At 45.3% G+C, this 22,632-nt stretch overlaps 1 protein-coding gene across 1 annotated transcript in view; it reads right to left on the bottom strand.

The window, feature by feature from the left end:
* The window catches only part of LOC108921211 (reticulon-4 receptor-like 1), a 70,974-nt gene extending 52,092 nt beyond the window's left edge, over positions 1-18,882 (bottom strand). Inside the window, exon 1 of the mRNA XM_029251496.1 lies at positions 17,438-18,882. Coding sequence (XP_029107329.1) covers positions 17,438-17,450 — 13 coding nt within the window. The 5' untranslated portion in view covers positions 17,451-18,882. The remainder of the gene's footprint in view (positions 1-17,437) is intronic.
* Between the last annotated feature and the right edge of the window lie 3,750 nt (positions 18,883-22,632).

The following is a 22,632-nucleotide window of genomic DNA, read 5'->3' as shown; positions in this document are numbered from 1 at the left end:
AGTTGGAGCTGATTTCTGAGTTTTTGTGCAACACTCTAGGTGTGTGCAGTCGTTCATGAGGGGTTGTGTGTGTCTGTGCTTGATCAGAGCAAGTGTGTGTGTGTGTGTGTGTGAGAGAGAGAGAGAGACTGAGATTGCAGCCCACAACTCTGACATCCATCAACCACAACACTACAGGGAGCTGAGGTTTTGGGAGAATTCTCCAATTCGTACTTCTCCAAATACCGAGGGCCGGCACGCGCTGGAGTTTCCTCGGCACGAGCCCGCAGCCTCGCCATCATCCCTGTGCCCCAGTAACGTCACACCTCCCAACTGCGCCGTGAATTATGCATCACGTTCTCAATTGTGTTTTTTCTAATTTTGTCCCCAGAAATGCACGGAGCGTGTCGGTGTTAAACTTGCCAAAAGTAATACGATTTTTATTAGGTGTCGCGTTGCTCATGGAAAGTTGCCTTCCGGCTTGCTTGGCAGCACGCTCGTGGCACGCGGAAGTAGGTACGACCGGGCAGCCTGGCACGACGTGGCCCGTGGTTCCACCAACACCCCCACGCCAATGGGGCTCACAGACTCCTCACCTTTTACTTCTCCCTTTGTCTCTTTATCTCTCTCCTCGCTCGTCTTTCTCTCTCTCCTAGCCACCCTCTCTTCACGCTCTTGCTTCATCTCTTCGGCTGTTCGGGCTTTTCTTTCTCGGGGACGGGACGTGAAAACGGAAAGTTGTTGGTCTTCTCATGGCTGGGGACAGATTTGTTGTTTTGTGACTGTCTCCTACTTACATGTGCACAGTTACTACTGGGGGGAAGGTACAGTCACACACCCACACACCCACACACACACACACCTGTCTCCACTTACAAGCACACACAAGGCGCAGAGCTGGCGAGGGCGGCTGTCTGATCTAAGGAACAAAAAACCCACAGAAAGAAGGAATTTGACTTCAAAGAATAATCCGAGACACAGTCGTGAAGACCCGAAATCTTAGGTCTTTATTACTCATTCCGAAGTCCTTTCTAGATATATTTGCCTTAAATTATATATAAAACCTTCTCTTCAACAGCGACGTATGATATGAGAAAGTCACAGGTGGACAAGAATGTGCCTTTTTTTTTTTTTTTTTTATTTCAGGGGCACAAACAGGTGAGGCACCAAGGTGAATGAGTTAAAAGATCCACAAGGACTGGAGTAACCTGTCGTTATTTTCATTGCTTTGAGGAGCAATTCCGGTCCAGCCTACAAACGCGTGTCGGTGCTGCGGAAGAGCGTCGTGAACCGAGCGCCGAGCTCAAGGGTCATTTCACACGCAGAGGTGCCGCAAACAACGGTCACGAAAATCGTGCCATTTATCGGCGAGGCTACGTCGAAATCGAAATTCGGCGTCTTCGGAGAAAACCTTTCAAAACTTGCTTCCGCGCTCCTGTTTTCAAGGCCGAGCGAATCCGTGCTTAATTACAAGAACGGATTCCGATAAACGAATCGCGTTTCAAGGAGAATTTTTTTTTTTTTCCTGACATTAGTAAATACAGGAAATTCTCCTGGAATCACATGTCTGAATTTGCATGAAAGTGTCTTTCGAGCAAACAAAAGAGCCACAATAGACCACCTGGATGTAACGCCTTATTTTATTTTTGAGGAGTCTTTTTTTCCCGGCAAAAAGCTGAGCTTACAAGGTACCTAGAAGCTCTCAACAGCAGATGATTACGGCAGATAAAGAGCGCCCGAAAGCTTGGAGAGGAGAATCTTTTCTCTGCTTTCATTTGAAACTAAATAAATCAGACAGCGTAGTGTTAAAATCCAGCCCTCGAAATCTGTCCACCACCTTGGATACCAGTATGCTGCCGCCTGCTCTCAGACACTCTTACACACGCACGCACACACGCACACACACAGAGTAGTCCATGTAAAGAACTTGGCTTTTATAAAGTGGAAGAACAGCCAATCCAGTACACCCACACAAACACCGGGAAAACATGCAAACTCCACAGACAGTTGCCCGAGGCTGGATTCAAACCCACGGCCATGAAAAAGAGCAGCAAGAAGTACACCAACGAGGCTACCGTGCTACTCTTCCACCTCCTCCCCCCCCCCCAACAACGCTTGAAACCTCCATTACGTTCGCAAACCTCGGCGCTTCGAACATCCCAGCTAACCTGAAAGGCGGCAATGTCTGCTGGGTACAAGAGGAGGAAGAGGAGAGTCCAACCCGCCGGACGTCCTCGACAAGAACGTGCGGAGTGGGCCAGGCGCTGGGGCTTAGCCGGGGAGCAGCGGAGGGTCGAGAAGGTTCGGCACCTTTCGCATTAGCATTGTGCGGAGCTGCGCAGGACACGGAGAAAAGGACCGAGAAAATGCAGCAACGGAGCAGCCGGGGCGCGAGGGCCAGGTAATACAACATGAAATATGCATGGATCCCAGAGCCGCGTAAGCCGCAGTCTGTGCGGGTCAGGGAGGACTGTGGACTGCAGATACTGTGTTACACTGGCAAGGGGAACGGGGCTGAGGAGCTCACAGGGAAGTTGGGGCTACACGGTGCTTATCTCCTTCCCTCAGTTGGCTCTTCTGTTGGTTGTTGGAGCTAAACGAAGGGCTGGGATCTCACAGCTCCTCAAGGCCACTTGAGATGTACTGCTGTTGCATTGTGGGATACATTAGGCCATACTCAACATATTGGCTCCACCAATGCACCGGTGGCCCCCCCCCCCCCCATACTTTCAAAACCTGACCTATATACTAATCCCGTGCAAACGCAAAAATGATGCGAGGGAGAGCAGGTAAATTCACTTTGCTAAAATGTCAGCTTTCGGTTCAGGGAAGGGATCTCGAGACGAAACCGGGAGGAAGCGGGATGAAAGCGGAGGCGAGCGAAGAGAAGCAAGACAGAGAACGAAAGAGAGGGGAGGTAGAATAGCGTCTGGTTAGAAAAAAAGGAAACGGGAGAGGAGTGCACTGCCGAAAGCCGCAGCCCTAGATTCACAATCAGTCTGGGAATCAAAACACTTTTTAATAATTCAGTGCAAATTCAGAGAGAGAGAGAGAGAGAGAGGGGATTTTGCAGCAGACCAACCGAGCAAATCTAGGGAACGGACTGTGACTAAACAGAAAGATGGCAGAGGACAGACCAACAGAACGTGTTCGCCGTTTTACAACACACAACGGCAGCACCGAGCTCCGCAGACCCAGTGACCCAACATCCGTGCGTCGCCATGCACTACAGAGCTGGATTTACGACAGCGGCTGTATGCATCCAGCAGCGGTGTTAGTGCTGCTTTGTACCGTATAGGCTCTGCCAGTGGATTAGCACTTTGTTGTACTGCATTGTATTACTTCACAGTGCACCAGCTCATTTTGTTGGATCAATTTTGCAGCCATTTCACAAGATTTCTGCCCAAATGGGTGGCATGGTGGCACAGCGAGTAGCGCTGCTGTTTCGCAGAAGCCTGGGTGGTGCGAGAGAAGGTGGGTTTGATCCCCGCTCAGTCTGTATGGAATCTGCATGATCTCTCCGTGTCTGCGTGGGTTTCCTCTGGGTGCTCTGGTTTCCTCACACAGTTCAAAGACATGCTGTTCAGGTTCACCCATAGTGTGTGAGTGACACAGAGAGAGTGTGTTGCACTGATGTATGGATGAGTAACCCAGTGTAAATAGTGTATCTAGCAGTGTAAGTCACCTTGGTGAATAAGGTGTGTGAGCTCATAACACTACATAGAGTTCATTCAAAGGTGCTTTGCAGAAAAGTGTCTGCTAAATAAATAAATGTAAATGAACGAGAAGAGATTGGGGTGGCATTTCAAAATTTGTTGTAACTTAACCTTGAAGCAGTCAAATTGGAAGAAGTAGCCATGATGTTGCCCTGAACTCAGACTTCCCACGATGCGGCTCAGAGAAAGGTCACAAAGACCTGTGTGTGAAATCTGGCGGGTAGATTTTTTTTCTGGACGGTTGCTGCTCAGCATCTTCAGATTTGATTTGCCTCTTCTTTCTCCCCCCATCAAAGGGTTAAGTCTTAATTGAAGTTTTTCCGTCCTAGGATTTACACCAGCAGTCATAAGGGGGTGTGGTGCCTCAGGAAATAGACTCGTGACTTAAAGATTTCCCAGGGTACTGCTGTGAGACTAGGAAATTTACTTGAATTAAATCTATAAAAACACTTAACGGGAGAACGACAAAAAAAAAAAAAAAAACAAATCACAATCTCACTAATACATACGGTTTATTTCGAATTAAATTTGTCCACAAAAAAATCCACGATAAAAACACACACACATTTTCAGAACCGCTTGTCCCAGACGGGGTCACGGGGAACCGGAGCCTACCCGGCAACACAGGGCGTAAGGCCGGAGGGGGAGGGGACACACCCAGGACGGGACGCCAGCCCGCCGCAAGGCACCCCAAGCGGGACTCGAACCCCAGACCCACTGGAGAGCAGGACTGTGGTCCAACCCACTGCGCCACCGCACCCCCTCCACAATAAAAACAATAACATCTTAAAAGGTTAGTTTCTTATTTAAAGCCTCTTTCTCTGCGGTGGTCATGGTCCCGCATAACTTATTACTTGTTTTTACCTTTTAGCACTTCTCCTGGATTCGTGGTCTTTTATTTCCGACTGCTGTCAGCAACCCCCAAGGAGGGCTCAAACTCAGACCGAGTTCTGTTTTGTCCCAGTACGCTGTTAGTTTTAACCTGTCAATTGATTAGAGCGCATTTTAACGTGTTACAAAACCTCTACGATGCATCTTTAGCGCTGAACTTGACACCATCGCCTACTCTTACCTTTACGGCTCGTGCTGTGCGATGATGAGGAGATCAACGTAACGCTTTATGACAGTGATCGCCCGCGGTGTTCCAACGCGTGCGGGTTTTCCGGCTCTTTCGGTTACCTAACATCAGTAGGGAGAGAAAAAGCTAAATCACTTCAATTAAGGCAATAATCAGTTGGACTGACTGCGTAAGCATTCAGGTGGAACCAATACTCGCTCCCACGCACCGCAAGCAAGCAGGGCACAATTTAGGGATTCTTGTATTACAACATCAAGTGGCATAACCAAAGCTGGAGAGTTTGGGGGCAGCCAATCTTCTTATACCCTTGGGCAGGGTATTTAATCTCAGTACATGCGGTAAATATGCAGCTGTACAAATGAGTTAAGTGCACGCCGCGTAACTCACTTTGGATCAACGTACAAAGCTTCGGGTAAGCAAACACAATGACGATATTTTAAAGCCCTGGACTTGACGCCAAAATGGCGTGTTTAAATCCACCGCGGAAGGGTTATCTGCGTTGTACAAAGATACATATCCTGTATTACATAAGTACAGTATCCAGCTACGTAAACTGGTGTCTGCTGAGAAAATAAAAACACTAACGTGATAAGAAAATGAAAAGGGCTAATGTAATACGAAGGCAAAAAAAATGCTAACGTGATAAGAATACGACGATGTCACGAGCCCCAGCACCACGGATTTTTCCAGGTATCGATTTGTTGATGATCCTTGTCCTCTCCCCCTCGGATGGGTCGGCATAGGTGTTTTTCCTCCCATCGTGCTCCTGGGGGGAGCAGGGCTTGTGGATCGATGCCCTTTGGGCCAGCTCGAGGCCAACTGTTTGTTTTGTTCCAGCTCTGACATTTATACAAGCAGTCTCCGGGGCTGCCGTTCGATTGTGGTCGCTAGCTTCAGAACAATCCAACCCCACCAACCCCTACCTCTCCACTCCCTCTTCACCATTCTGTTCAGCCCTGCAGTCTCGCGCCTCAGCTGGGAGTCCGTCTTTCTGTTCCGCCGGGTTCACGGGTATGACACATCGGTGCATCGGGGGATGTTAACCCATTGTCGCCATTGCCTCTCTCTCAGTAACAAGGTACCTACTTGACGGTAACCGGAACGCCTGGCCCTCGATCGCACAGCCCTCGCGGACACCTACTCCACGCAACATCTTTGAAAGCTGTGGAGCGCAGCAATGGCACTTCAGCAGTGCTTTTCATCAAGTCACAGAATGTGAAGTAATTAAGTAATTCATTTTCCTTGTGTGAACTGGGAAAGGTGTGGAAATGAAAGATGCATAAATTGCTTTGTTCAGTATAAGCATCTTTCTAAGCCATCTAAAAACATCATTACTAAAAAGCCGCTGCCAAGTTGGTTTATCCTCCTTGTCTTACAAGTCTATGCTAAACTCTGCCCTGCTTCATCCTTGCCATCTGCATCATCTTGTCTTTGAACAAGTTCACAAAGCTCCCCTCCCCACCCCTCACAATTTACTGAGCAGTCCCGGTAATATCGCTCACCGGGCCTCAAATCCAACAGGAGATCAGCCGCTAATCCGTCTCATCCATCCATGACCCTGCAGTGCCACCTCCATCAAAACAACGCCTGCTGTTAGCTCCCCGCTGACTTTCGCCCTGCGAGTTTGTTCAGAGAGCTGCGCCAGTTGGACACCAGGCTCAGGACCGGGCTTGGGGCAGGGGCTTCAGCAGCAAGTGAAAACTCTAACCCTGGTGTTTAAAGAGTAGTCTGGGCTTCTAAGGGCTTCCAACAGTTAAAAAGCTGCATGTTAAAACACAGTTTACCATTTAAGTTCATCATCAGATGACTTTGATCAGAAACATTTAGTATCAGTATTGGTGTCCTACCCGTCTAGGATAGGTTCCAGACCACCATAGCCCTGCAGTGGACAAGTGGTTATTGATAATGAATGGATGAATATTTAGTATCAGTATGCTATGTGACTGGCATCCCATCCAGGGTGTACCCCTCTCAACCTTGCACCCAGTGATTCCAGGATAGACTTCAGACCCCCATGTCCCCAACCAGGACAAGCGGTTAATGAAGATGGATGGATGCATGGATGGATGGATGGATGGATGGATGGATGCCATGTATTTGGGTAGGGAAAAGGTGCTGGGGTGGTGTCAAGGGGGAGATGGTTCACCGGGTATTTGATTACCTTTTACTAGGGTTTGGTATATTATTCAATTCTGTTTTCAGCCTGGCTTTCTCTGCAATTCCCTCAAACAGACCTTAAGACAAAACATCTGGTCCTGCAATCACGTTTCACAAAATAGACAATGGGCTGACTTATTCGCTGTTATTTATTATGCTCCAGTTTTCCAAATATTACAAAGTATGAAATTCCCTGAAATGACCTTCCGGATATTTCACCAGCCACACCGCTCCGGCTGCGATCTCAAGCCATTCGACCATTACCAAGCTAAACACTGAAGCCTGGAGAGTGTGTGTGTGGGAGTGCGTGGTAGGAGGAGCTGTACCACAGCTCTACTCAGGACATGATTATTCCGCTGGAAGCGCTGCATCCCTAAAACAGGCTCAAGGATTTATGTGTTGCCCTGGTTAACACTGTCAGCTTAAACAAGCCCCCCCACCAGCTCCTCCCCTTGATGCTACTTCCCCAACCACACACATCCAACTCAATTCTGTACCGGATGTGTCTAAGGCCGGATCGCAACAGAATTATCTGCGTTCCTCAGTTTTCTTTTTCGGTTTTCATTTCACAAAGGATGAAAATATATATTTCGGAAGTCGCAGTATGTAGCTTGACCCTGTCAATGATCACATCCTCTTCTTAAAGTATGAATACAGGGGACTGTCCATATAGTCTTTGGTTGAGTACCAGAGAACTGTGAACTCTCTGTGCCTCTTGTTCAACCCAAAATAGATACTCCAATAAAAACTTTGCGATCAGACTCCAAAACAGAGGGGAAAGTCTGCACGTTTTCTTTCACATTGTAAACCGGCATTGATAGACCAAGGTTCTATGGATGAGGTCTTTCCAAGAACGTAACCTTGAAACCGTGTGACGAGCATGTTAAGAGATTTTAACAATGAACAAATGAGGAAACAGCCTTACTAGTGACTCCAATCAGAGCCAGTCCAGGGACTCCTGAAGAAAAGTAGCCCTGCTGATCAGTATTCCGGAGATGGACCCATGTTCCGTCGTTCCCTGTCCCGCTGGAGAAGGCAGCTGTGGCAGGACAGCGCCGATCTAGTTCTTAATTGCTCCCACGAGAGGCCAGACGTGGGAAAAGGCCTCTGGATTTTGTAAGAGATGTAGAAATGGCAGGAACCGCGTGCCATGCCGAGCTGCTGAAGGAGCCTGCTGAGGGGATTAGTACAGTCCATCTGCGCTCTATAATCAGCAAAATGAACCGACTCCCAACCCTGGCAAATTCATTGTAAATTGTCCAGTTAATTGTTGTAAAAACAGCCATTTAGGTGGACTCAGTGCAGCAAAGGAAGGGTGAAATCCAGGCTTGAATTCAACACATTCAATTGACATTTTAATTCTGCCCTCTTTCTAAGCCCATCGACACTAACACCTCAGCGATGACTAAACACTGACAATGACGGAGTTGATGCACATTACCCACCCTGCTGGCAGTTCCGATGTCCCCATCTTTCAACACAATACATCCAAAGCCATAGCAATCCTTTTAAGCCCCGAGCAATCCCCAGCCTTGCCCGAGCACTCCCGCAGCACCAACACCCTCCACCGTGCTCTCGGTGTGGGTTTACATTTGGGGCTTGGGCCTTGGTGAAGCTCAACAGAAAACAATCGAGTCGTGAGAATTTAGATTTGCAAGGAGTTTCATTCAATGCCCCTAGATTGGCTTACAAGGCACATCTTTGTATTTACGAAGACCGAATTCAGATTTTCAAACCTTCAAACAGCTGAGCGGTCCGAGGAAATATTTACATTTATTTACTTAGTGGACACTTCTCCAAAGTGCTGTACAATGATTATTATGTAGTATTTATTAGATATCCATTCTAAGTAGCGTATCTATCCACGTAAGTCACCTTGGTGAATAAGGTGTGCGGGCTGATAACACTAGATAGAGTTCATTGGAAGTCGCTTTGGAGAAAAGCGTCTGCTAAATAAATAAATGTAAATGTATTTAGCTGGCACATATATGTCCACAGTGACTTAATGCTGGATACACCACAGTAACCAGCATATAGTCATTCACCAATTTAATAGCAGAGCAATGTAGCACATGCATATTCATACACTGGGGGCCATTTATTCAACAAGTCACCTACAACATGTCTTTGGACTGTAAGAGGAAACCCTCGCAAACACAAGGAGAACATGGTAACTCCACACACAGCCATGCAACCCATGTTAACAGCATAGCCAAGGTGCTGCGAGGAATCATGTCAGCTTGTTCAGTGAGAGCTAATTAATTCAGTACTGAGCGTAATATATGTATGTTTTGATTGTGAGAGTTAAAACAAACAACAGGAATAGCTACAAAAGCTGAAAGTGCAGGTACACAGTCATACAGTATTATACTATACAGTAATTAATGAAAGGAAACTTCCTTGTTAAGTACTGAATTGTGTCCATTTTAACGGAAGTTGGTCAGATTTTAGCATAAATTAGTGTCAGTTTTGAGACTCAGAAATGCATATAATTTTTTACCATTGAAACAAATGGAAATAACATCTGGATGTAGGTTAGATATTAAGTACGCATAACTGTTTTCGTCCCACTGCTTGGTCAAACGTAACATTTCACCTCACTATTAACCATTCTGGGGGGGGGGGGGGTGCGGCGGGTTTGACCGGGTCCTGCTTGCCGGTGGGTCTGGGGTTCAAGTCCTGCTTGGGGTGCCCTGTGTTCCCCTCCCCCTCCAGCCTTGTGCCCTATGTTGCTGGGCTAGGCTCCAGTTCGCTGGGATCCTTCTTGAGACAAGTGGTTTCAGATGTGCGTGTGTGTGTGTGTGTGTGTGTGTGTGTGTGTGTGTGTGTGTGTGTGTGTTAACCATTCCAAGGAGAGCGACTAAGCATCCATGTGACAATGTGACAAACATTCCAGGGAGCAACAGGGACCAGGTGACATCATTTGCATTGCCTAGAGAATTTCAACTTTAAACTGTGGCATTTGAACCTAAACACTGAACAGTCATGTTACCGACAGAATTTCAGCCAAAAACCATGTTCTGGCATCTGTTTAAAGAAGTGGAGTTGGAACTAATAAGTTCCTGGAACAGATTCCATGAGATGAACAGCTGGTACATTTGTTGACATGAAGTAACCTGATTATCTGCAGTAACACATCCACCTGTCCATGTGGGTGAAACTGTAAGCTATTGAGACACTTTTACTGAGCGTCTGTCTGTGGCATCATCACATTTGTTGTTAATGTAGCTCTTTATATGCGTTAATTAACAAGCCATTCAGACCACTCACAAAGCATCCAAGTGTTATGTTAGATGAGGACACGGCCACTTGCAAATATTTCCGCTCGGCTATATAGGTATAGTTCACAAACTTGCTTATGAAGCATATCTTGGCATTTTTAATGATTAATTAGGCAAAACAGTTTATTTCACTACACTTTGCTGTGGAAAAAAATCACCATAATTTAGATCAATCACTGACATTGATTGTATTCTAATCAATATATAGTAATCTGGGGTTGTCTGAAAATCTGCTTTCAGCTAGCTGCAGTAAATGATTTATTGTTTTGTACTTGCATTTTAAGTATTTTAATAAATATTTTTAATGGTGAGTTGAATTTACAAACGCTTACATCGCATAAGGGGGGAGGGAGTGCGGTGGCGTGGCGGATTTGGCCTGCGCCTGCTTTCTGGTGGGTCTGGGGTTCGAGTCCCGCTTGAGGTGCCCTGCGATAGACTGGCATCCCATCCTGGGTGTGTCCCCTACGCTCTGCGCTGCCTGGCTAGGTTCCGGCTCGCCGCAAGCCTGCTTGGGACAAGCGACTTCGGTCAGTGTGCGTGTACCTCATACACGCACATTTCCAGAACCGTTCGTCCCATATGGGGTCGCGGGGAACCGGAGCCGACCCGGTAACACAGGGCGTAAGGCCGGAGGGGGAGGGGACACACCCAGGACGGGACGCCAGTCCGTCGCAAGGCACTCCAAGCGGGACTCGAACCCCAGACCCACTGGAGAGTAGGACTGCAGTCCAACCCACTGCACCACCGCACCCCCCATGTGTACATCGTGAAGAATTTTAAAATAAATTAAACTGGCACATGCTTACTGGCATACCAACACTGTGTGTATCAACCAGTAGGAATCTCAGGCCTTCCCATAAAGTATCTAGCACATGCCTGGGCAGTTCTGTTGTAAACTCCGACACAAAATGGATGCCGTTCCTGCCTAAGAGCTCAGGTGGGTTTTGTGGGTTATGTGGTTTTTGAGTAGATGAAATCAAAGTGAGTACAGAGAGAGTGGAGAATAAAAAGAGGGAGAACAGTGATATACTAGGAATAACTTCAGATATTCTTATCTAGAGAAACCTATATTTTTCACTCACTTATACAGTTGGATATTTCCTGAAGCAATTCAGGCTAAGGAGATTACGTGTCTCTCCGGGTCACGAAAAGGTCACATTTTTAGGATGAAAACAGGTGAAATAATAAAAAGCACAGAGACTTTACTGTCGGAACGATCATAATCCTGCAATGCGCGACTGAAGAAATATTCTTTTTAACCGTTTGTGTGTCACCCTACAAACACTAGCTGCAAGTACGACAGTACTACAGAGGGACTGTCAAGCCTTCACTGTATTAAGCAAATCCTTTCTTTTGTCAGTAAAATGACCTTTGTGCGATTGCACAATGTATAGGTTTGCCACCAGTCACTTTGTTAGTTTGTAGAGATTTTTTTTTTTTTGACATACTAGTAGAACTACACGTCTTTCTTCTCACTAGGCTGCGGGCGTAACTTGGGTTGGGGAATTAACCGTCACGTAAAAATGTAACCCCTCTCGCCTGTACTGCTCGCAAATGAAAAGACACAGAGAGATGGTGCATATATCGTTGGACAGAGGAAGGAACGCCGCATCAAACTAGATATGAACGGCCGCTGCCGGTTGAGCCCGAGCGAGCTGGCAACGTTGCGAAAATCATATCCCACATTTGCCTCGTTATGGAGTTGCCGCGCGTTGCGCTACGTCATCGCGTTCGAACCTCGTCACAGCGTTGACGTCACACCTCAGTTCGTAGCTGGAGAGCCGCGCTATCGGACACGTATCATGCCGGCAGGAAAACTTTCATTTAGACCGAGGTACGTTTGGTTTGAGGCTCACCTCGACAATGGCGCCTACGACACTCGGCAGCTCGTGCATCAACATGGTCTTTGTAAGAAATTGGGAGAGCTTGCGATGCAGCTAACCACATCATTATACATCTCATCATCGCCCTATTCTTGCCGTGTATGATTTCATTGATCTGGAGAGTGCCGTGATTTGTTGGCCAATAAATGATGATTGCATACACATACCTAACACAACCTCATTTCATTTCTCGCACCACCCACACGTAGTTCTACGTAAAGATATGGAGCATAGTAAAGCTATGCACCTGAATTTTTTTTTTTTTTAAACTTGTCATACAGGGGATCACAGTTATTTTCATTACCATGATGTTTACTTAAACAGTTAAGCAGTTGTCTCACCTTTTGAACATGTATGAAGCTGTTTGCCAGTGTTCACTTCAAGATTCTATAGATGCCTAAGATAAAGAAACAAGGATTTCTAGTGATACTTGTAAAATATACAGGGCTTTATTGACACCTGGAAGACTACCGGGCTCTACTGGTACACGGAGAGTGTACATAGCTTAACTGATGCTTACAAATTAAACAGGACACTTCAGGTGCTTTGTAGCTGATTTGTAGAAACAGTCATGTCCAGCAGCAGTTGTACTTGGTTTTTGATCACAAGCGCAATTCCTTATCTACTCAGTTATCTGCAGCTTCCCATAAAAGGCTTTTATTTGCTTCTGAATATGTAATCTCGGGGTTACATAATTATTCTTCATAAGATGAATCATGTCATTTTCAAACCATCTCAACAACAGGAGCTAATGAGACTGATGTGTGTTGTACAAGAATCAGCAAACTAGAAGAGCCTTTATTTTTCGTGTCTATGTTCTAATAATCTGTTTTTGCAGCTGTTGATGTTCACTAATTTTACCTCTGTACACTGTTCACCCAGCTGGTTGCATTTTTCCCTACCACACTCCTTCACACATACTTTCAGCTATAGTGTTTTTAAACATCTGTGCTGTTCTTCTCTCAAAAAAATTGCTTATTTGGTTGTTTTTTTTTTTTTTAACTCAATGAAAATTTGATGAAACTGGGAAGTAACATAATTGGCTGCATATTCTTTCCTGATTATCAGTGGGAGGTTGAGATTCCCATAATCCCTCCTTCTGATCCTCTGAGAACAATCCTACAACCCCTCTTTTGCAGAGCAGAGTCTCACAGGCAATCCCATGTTGAGAACAACTGACACCAGCAGGAGTCCAGCAATGTAGGAACTCAGGTGCAGAAGCCACACAATGTTGTACTCACTCAATGAAATTATATTGGGGAAAGTGGCCTTCACAACAGAATTGTCACACTTTACAGATTACAGCACAGAGAACGAATTAAAGAATCAATCAAAAGATTTTCCTCCACAGATCCTGTGTTCATGACGTCCAGACAATATGAAAAGTTCCCGGAGGAGAGAATCCTTTATCTCAGGAGATCAAAGGTAGCAGAACTCTTTCCATTCATGAAACTGCTATGGACAATGATGCCACAATAGATTTTGAAATAGGTTAAAATAACCTGATGCTGGCCCCTCGGGTCTGCGGCATGGCAAGTAAATCTTTATTCTTACTAGGTGATCATTCATCATTTCGTTTTGCCTGGTATGTCAACAGTGACAGTCAATCCACACTACGGAACAATGGTCCAGGTATTCAGTATCAATTAGCTAGTTATGGCTTCTGCATCTGTTTATAGACAGAAGGTGTACAGGAGTGATCAGATACACACAATGTTAGGTACAGGATGAGGACTGTAACAGTTTCCAGTACTGCTCACTTAGATCCTTAGCACAGTGAACCAACAAGAAACTTTGAGCGCAACACATTAAGTTTGGTTGTCAAAGACAAGCCGTAGCCCAGGTCAATCATCAGCTCTAGGTAACTGTGGAGAGAGTGTGGTAAGGATATGTAATTTCAGTTGTGGTCAGTTCCAGTCAGGAGAATGCTCACGATTACGGTCTTCTTCATGTTAGTAAAGAAAATATATATTGCTTTACCTTGATTATGCGTATGTGAGAGAACAATAAATAGTGGGAGAGATGAAATAAGGCGAAAAAAAGCTTATCTGGGTCCCAGCAGGCCTAAATGACACTCACCAACAGCTGTAACAAACTGCCTGGGTTTCTGTTTAATACTTCTTACCCTGGTAGGCTTTCCAAAAATAGACTGATCATTTAGAATGAACCCAATGAGATCCGCTCTCATCAAATCCGCTCTCACTCACACACTAGTGAGGGCACTGTGGCTGAATATTCAACTGTGATAGGAACTAGTATTAACCTGTCTCACCTGATAAATGTCTATGCACTGTATTCCATTTTAGGTGAACATTATTACAAATGCAAATGTAATCCATGTATAGATCTATCTAACTTAATAGAAAAAGTCAAGGATGAACCTCATTAATAGTGGTCTGAAAGACCAATCAGACAGGCTGAGAATATGTATTAATATATCTGTTGCTCTTTTCCTGAACTATATGCATTATTTTGTTAGCTTAGTATATTGCCATTTATGCAGGTGGATATTTTTACTGAAGTATTTTAACATTGGAGCCTACTTCTTTAATTGGTGTACAACCTTGCTGTCTGAGAAAACCTGTGTTCATGTACACCAAGGCAGGGTATTCAGCCCCCTCTGCTTCATACCGTGGACTTTAAAACCCCCGTCAGCTGAAATCGAACAATCCAGAGCCATAAAGTCATGAATGCTGGACTTGCACGCAGACACATACTTTCCCTTACTTGACTTAATGGGGATTTTATAATTATTCACTTTAATGAATTAAATTATTCCCAGTTTATAATTCCAAACATGAAAGTGTATGACAGAAGGCATTTCTACTTATTAAGTAAACTTTTAATAAAAAGCTATTTTGTTTTGTGGAAATATTCCTCAAAATGGCCACACTGGGAGTACTGATATCCTTTCAGAGATTTTTTTTTTTTAATTTCCATAAAGGTATAAGGAAAAAAACAAATACATAAACCTGAGGTTGTTTCTGTACATAACTGCCATACTGTATTGGCTGCTGGGCCTTCTCACTCACTGACTCCAAAGACTAATTGTAAAATAAAACCCCAGTACAGGATATGCTGTTCGGATAATACACTTAAGGTGAAACGGTGTATGATCGGTGGCTCTCATGAAAGGCTCCCACAAAGTATATGTAAGATGATAATTATCATGTTAAGATACAGGCTGGACAGTGACAGAGCGCAGACACACGTGGCCGAGTACACACATACATGCAGACGCACACACGCACTAGTGGCCTGTCCTAAATATGTTGATTTCCACGATTGCTTGCAAAAAGCATACATTGCATCATCACATCAGACAAACTTTAAAAGCAGTAGCCTGCTGCCCCTTTAAAAGTGGGCAACCACAGTCCTTGAGTGTTTGCCTGGTACTGTTCCTTTTGTGGCTGCCTGCTACTGGTAGATGATTAAGGTACAGCATGGTACGGGGTCAAACATGGTAGACTGGTAGGGATGCAGTGGGGACTACACAACAAAGGGGTCTAGACTTGAAATTTAAAACAGACCAAATAATTTTGCCCATATTACAAATACATGTCCTTGTATTCTCTGTTCTGTTTAGACAACTAGTCATATTTCAGTCTTCACCTTTGAGCCCCATAATAATACAGATTACTAAATAGAAGTTAAAGGCAGAAGATGTTTCACATAAAAATTACATTTAGTATGCATTTATTAACTGGTTGCAGAGAGTTGAATTTCTCACCTACAAATGAGTGTTGAAAGAAAGTTCCATACAAAGGTGTTTCTTTAGATTATATAATTTAAGAAAGGCGGTATTGTGGGAGTGAATGTCAGTGGTGGCTGCTCCTTCTTCCTTGTGATATTGATTCAATGTTAAGTGGGATACTCATTTTTTTTTTCCCTGCCATTTTTGCAAGCTGTATAACTACTTTACCTGACTGATCTCTGCTGGACTTCTGTTGGCAGGAAAATGAAGCCAATCACTCTGACATCTTTGTCAGTTTGCACTCATCCCTGATATTTCTGTCAAAGTTCACACACAAAGAGGTTCCTGTAAAAAAATCACCATATATTCCTGTTGCACATCAGGGGCCCTGTGATGTTTTAGAAGTTGATTTAAAATGCTTCTCCTGCAGCAACCATCTCAGAAAAACAACTGCAATGTGATCTTATATACAGAGGCTACATAGATAACTAGCGTTTATTGTTTAAAAAAAAAAAACATCTGAATATTAAAATCCAAAGAAACATATGTATTAGCATCTGTACAACACATTAAATACCTACACTGTACACTATGTCTTTCCTTTAAGGGAGAAAAGAGCAAACTGTAAGGCTGGGACATAGGTTACAGCTCAGATTTAATTATTTATTCAAGTCCTCGGGTTCGTTCAGAAACGCACTTCCAGTCTTTGAACATAACTGACAAACACAGAAAAAAATATTGGTTAAACTTGGAACTTAAATTTCACAAGAAAAACTACTGCTGAGCAGTGAGTCTAACATGGGCAGCAACCCAGAGACGGCGATATTTAAGGTCAACCAGTAGAAACTGCTAATCTTTTCAACGAAGTTTCACCACGTACGCTGTTACATATATATATATATGTCTCGCGCAGTTATCCATCATTTACTGGTTCTACTCTACGGAAAAAGAACAATATTAAATTAATGGTTTCTGAGAACAAGATCTTCTTGAATATTCGTGTACAAGTCAAGTGCCCTGTTTATTTATTTATTTTTTTTTTTTTTTTTTTTTTTTAAACACGCCCTGAGTGACCCCATGACCACCTTTCCCGACGGGTAAAGAAACACGTTGTGAAAAGTGTTTCTCTCGCCGGCGACGCGCCACCATCTTCCTGGAGACAGTGCAGCGCGCGCTCTGCGCGTGGATCAATCGGGGGGCTCGCGAGCGCAGCGTAAGAACGGAGAGGGGGAAGGAAAAAAAAAAAAAAACGTGCAAAAACAACTCTTCAGCTGCACTGCGGCACGAATGGTCGGCTCGTCAGTACGATAGATATTACGCGGAACGGGTAAACATTTGATTCACGTGGAGCACCTGCTCGGCGGTGGGACTCGGTTCCCAAGGCGCCCGGCTGAGGCGCTTGAGATGTCCGAATCTCGGGCTAAGAAGAGCGGGGCGCTCGCAGCCGAATGCGCGTCCCGGCTCTGCCCCCGAAGTGAGGCGTGGGCACGACTTCACACACGCACAGCCCCCCTCTGCCCCAGCCTAACATCTGACGACGCGACGAACTCTCCAAAAATGCAAAGAATTCCCTCCACCACATCATCATCACATGGCTGCAAAAATCAGCAAACACCACAGAAATTCTTTAGATTGACTTGGTCACTTACCTCGTTTAAACATGTTGGACGTGTTTTGGGCGGCTGCCTCTGACAGTCACGAACTGTGGTATTCCCGTCAAAGCCTGCGTCTCATTATCGGCCGGGGGGACTAGCTCATCGGTGACTGATATTGTTATTGCATCTGATCTTATCGAATCTCGACCCCTTCCAGGTTGCCGATGCCTCGAAGATACTGATTAGTAATTCAAATTACGGCAATTCCCCCGAAGTCTCGCGCAGAAGACGGTATCCATCCATTCCGCACGCGAATCCAGTGAAATAGGTGCTCCGAACGTCGTCTTTTCCTCTCCTCCCATAGTATTATATTCCGTTATCAACACAGCACATACTTTCGGAAATGTTCACTTATATTTTGACACGATCTGACTAGCTCGATATAAAGTGACCCATATAATATCTCGGCACGGTTTCGAAATGACGCCGGTGTGGGGAAGAACCGGGCGGGTGGCACATACGCGTGTTTGTTTTTTTGTTTCTCGCCAAACGTGACGGCAATAAATTGCAGAAATCAAGATTACGGCCACATATCGAGGAGAATGCCAAGTTTTGTTATTTAGGAACTGCGGCGGAAAGCAAACGCAATGAGAGCTGGAGGTCCGAAGTGCCGCTTTACTGACAGCGCTCGCGGAATCGCGGCAGGCGGTCCGGAGGAACCGCTTCCTTCACATCATTTCCCACATTTTTTTAATCGTTATGCTCGGAACCGGCCGTCGGCACACCTCCTCCTCCGCTCCTGCGCGGTCCCGAGCAGCGCTGCCGCTCAGCTGTCTGCGCTCCTCCGCTGGGTGTGACTGCTGTGATGGATGAGAGCGGTCGGGTCGGTCGGCAGCGCGGAGAGCCAGTGCAGTGCTGTGTGGCTGTGCCGCCCAGGCAGGAGGCTCCGTCTGCCTCCCCCGCCGGTCTCTCTCCACTCCTCTTCCGAGTCAGCGCGCCTGCCTGCGATGTGAACCGTGGCTCCGGGCGGCTCCTCCTCAGCGCAACAACGGCTCGTCTCCGGCGCCTTCCTCTGTCCGCGGACACTCGGTGGACCGGCTCTCCATACTTCGCCGCGCCCGGCCCGTGTGTCCCAGTTCACGCCACACAAGACACTTTGCTGCGTGCGCGTTACCTGCGGGATACCGGCCTGACACTGTGACACTCAGTGCCTCACTTCTCACACGTCTCCGAACTGCTGTATGTGCGTTCACGTAAGCAGGAGGGTCACCTGTTTGAATGCAGATATTTACACGTATAATTAATTTAGTTCAAGCGAGTATCACTTCATATATATAATATATATTTTCTTTTTCAATAATAATACAGACGGTTTTCAAGAATTACTCCGAAATACTTTTCCCCCCCTCCGAGAAAACGTGGAGCTCAAGAGACCGTATGACTTCCCCGGGAAGCTTCCAATTTGGGCCACCGGCGCTCGCGCGCCTTCCGCTCACAGCTCGCAGGGAAAGGAAAGCAGCCGAAGTCCTCGCGCGGTCCTCCGTGCGGCACGTGACGCGCTCCCGCTAAAAGCGTCTCTTCCCGCCCTCCTGCACTCCGCTCCCGCTTTTTTTTTTTTATTTACGTCGTCTTCTTAACGGTTTCGCACGGAGCAAAGATTCCAACGTTGACAAACTACATTAAACTAAACTAAAGAAGGCTAATATAATGAATGCAAGAAATATCACTGAAGACACGTGACAGTAAAGCATGTGAAAACGAGAGAAAGTTTGGAACCCCCTTCTTAATGGTTTCTAACATAATGGCCTCTATCTGTGCCTTACCTTATATTGCTACTGTAATGGGGACAGCTGGTAGTGTAGTGGTTAGAGCTGCTGCTTTTGGACCCAAAGAACGCTGGTTTCCAGCTGTAGTGCTCTTGAGCAAAGTACTTACCCTAAGATACTCCGGGAAAAAATATAACTAACTGTATAAGTAGGTAAATAATTGTAAGTAGCTTAACATTCTCAGTTGTTTTGTAGAAACATGTCAGCTAAATGAGTAAATGTAATGTTAATGAAAGCACACTGTGGTCTAGAACATGAGAAGCTGTACTCTGGTGAGCATAGGTGGTACAGTGGATAGTGCTGGTGCCCTGTTGAACCCGTACCATGCAACTGGACCTGGGTTCAATCCTTCTTTCATCTGTGTGAAGTTTGCATGTTTTCCCCATATTCGTGTGGGTTTCTTGCCACAGTAAAATGTGTGTTTCAGCTTATCCGGTCGCTCCGAATTGCCAATTCTGCGCACGTGCGACCTTGCTGTGGTATAGCTGTATAAAGATTTTAGCAGGGTTAGAGTATTATGTCTACACTGCAAGTTACCTTGGGCAAAGGCGTCAGCTTAAGACTACGTTTTTGGAGAAAGGTGTCCGACAAATGAGTAAATGTTAATGAATACGGCTATATAGTGCAGACTAGGTTGACGATGGTGATGGCTGTTGCCTAGTAGGCAATTTTATTCAGAACTTTAAATGGTGTTAAAAGGTATCCCATTGTGATGGAGTGAAGTACATCTCAGATGGCGTGTCCTCCCTGACATTTCACCATACCACCCTCTGTTGCCAGCAGCAGCAGGCCACCTGGCACTCCCTTATCAAGCTCTCATGGTGCCAGAAAGGAAAACACACACACACACACACACACACACACACACACACACACACACACACACACACACGCACACACACAGAACCTCTTGTCCCAAGTGGGGTCGCAGCAAACCGCAGCCTAACCTGGCAACACAGGGCGCAAGGCTGGAAGGGGAAGGGACACGGATGGGGCGCCAGTCCATCGCGAGGTACCCCAAGCAGGACTCAAACCCCAGACCCACCAGAGAGCAGGGCCTAGTCAAACCCGCTGCACCACCACTCCCCCCGAAAGGAAAACATAGTTGTATTTTTTCCTTGATTGTCATGCCTGTGTGTCTATGCTCATGTGAATTCTCTGCTGTGCTGATACACCTAGGCTTCCTGGGCGTACCAAATGTTTCCATACAGAAAGCATTCATTGCGCCTGAGCTGCCTAGAGAAGGGCAGCTGGTTTCTAAGACACACTTGTCTTTCCTGTTGCCACCACAACAGCCATAGTCAGGTGTCCTCCAGAGAAAGAAAACACCATCTTTGAGGTCATTCAGTTTAGTCTGTCTGATATGTATATATTCGTTACGCAGATTCCGTCTACTTCATGTTAAATTTGATGTAAAAGTCTAAATGCTTGATATTAACAGAAGTAGTTGATTTTAATATGACTTCCAGCTTTTAATTCCATTTGTTGTGTTACTACATTTCACATCTTAATATGCGGTTGTTCCATACATAACATATTTCTGTGTATATTTAGTTCAGTTATAAACCTAATTCTTCAAAGGCAATTAAACATTATTTATGTTGGGTAAGGAAGCATAATAGCTTTAGGCCTTCTTTGATGTTGTAAACTATGTTTTGGGTCGGCGCATATTAATTTAAGATCACAGAAATTCCATATCACAACTGCGTCATAAAATTTAAGAGGTGAGTCGTGTGCTGTTTTAATCCCAGCCATGAAGGATCATGGATTTATCCTGTGAAATGCAGGCCAGTCCTGCTGGGAAATGTTTGCAGGTAGTTTGGTAGCTAAAGGCACACCAAGAAGCCATGCTGGGTCTCTTTGCATTTGCCCGTGTGAGTATTAGCTGATGAACTCAAAATATTGTTGGGTCGTGGTTAAAACGGAGAGTGGAATGGTGATGCAGTGGGGAGCAGTGCTGTCTTCCAGCACTGGAACTGCTTGGGAATAGGTTTGAATCCAGCTTAGTTTATGTAGAATTTGCATGTTCTCCCAGTGTTTGTGTGGGTTTCCTTCCTCCATCCAAAAGTATTTGTTTCAAGTTAATTGGTGGCTCAGAATTGCTTGTAGTGTATGTGTGTGGCTATCCTGTGATGGACTAGTGTCCAATCCAGGATATCCCCTACTAGCCTTGTGCCCAGTGTTTCTGAAACAGGTTCTGGACTGTCATCATTCTGAGATGGACAAGTGGTCCCAGAAAATGAAGGAGTGACAGCGGTCAAAAAGGCCAATGTTATCTGTTGGTCAGTGTTTTAAGAATCTTTACATAGCAGAAACACAAGGCTCTCAGCACGTGGGTCTGAATGTAACATCAGTCAAAGAAAATTAAATACTAACAGACAAGCATTCTTGGTAAAAGAGGGATATGAAAAATTGATTAGTTGTAATGGATAAAGAAGAAATTAGTTTAAGATGGGAAAGATCTATAGAAACTCACGGGTTATAAAACCAATGAGAATGTGATTATGAAGAAAGAAAAAAGGAGTTGAGGACTAAAATATGTCAAATGGCAGTAGTATTGCATTTATGTATTTAGCTGATGCTTTTCTCCAAAGTAATTTATAATGTGAATCTACTTACAATGATATACTCATTTTTGCAGCTGGGTATTTTTTTCCTGGAGCAGTTCAGGGTAAGTACCTTGCTCAAAGGCTCTACAGCAGGAGGTGGGATTCAAAACTGGTTCCTTGAAATGCAAGGTGGCAGCTCTTACTAATATTCCACCAGCTAGCCATTACTGGTATCAGAAGTATAAGTATATAATGGTATATGTTGGGTACTGAAGTATGGTGACCTATAGTGGTTTTAGTGGCAGCAGACAGGTAAATATGTGCCCAGGTGTACAGGCGGAGAAACTGGTGCACTGATGAGCTTGGCCAGCTGCATTCCCCAAGGAGGAGGGGCTCCGTTATCGCAGCCAATTTGCCTTGATTAGGAGCGTCGCCATAGCGAGCCGTGCCATGAGAGACACACTGCGTTCAGCTGTTCCCCTGGCACCGGCATGCACGTGTCATTGTGAAAGTCTTAATGCAACAGGCCTGGCCCACTGTGGAATATTCATGTGTGCCAGTTCACTGACAAACAGTGTGATTATTTAACACACGTGTGCAGGTCTTTTCCTCATGTGCCTGCACTTGCACTTTGTACTTGTGTACGTGGAGAGAAAATTGAAAGGGAACACTTGCTACAACCCTGGCAGTTCTGTGAATGCAGGTGAAAGAGCACATGAATACGCTCTTTATATCTTCCAAGATTTCACAACGGAGAAGCAGTTCAAGATTCTACCAAGACGCAGGTTGTATTTTAGTGCTATGCACCTCCACATCTTACCTCACTTATTTGGGAAAGATAAGGGCAAGTTCTTATGTAAACCGGCCGATGACT

Source organism: Scleropages formosus, chromosome 4 (assembly GCF_900964775.1).
Source record: "Scleropages formosus chromosome 4, fSclFor1.1, whole genome shotgun sequence".
Lineage (NCBI taxonomy): Eukaryota > Metazoa > Chordata > Actinopteri > Osteoglossiformes > Osteoglossidae > Scleropages > Scleropages formosus.
Note: the sequence above shows the minus strand (reverse complement) of the source record. Positions and strands in the feature narration are given on the sequence as shown.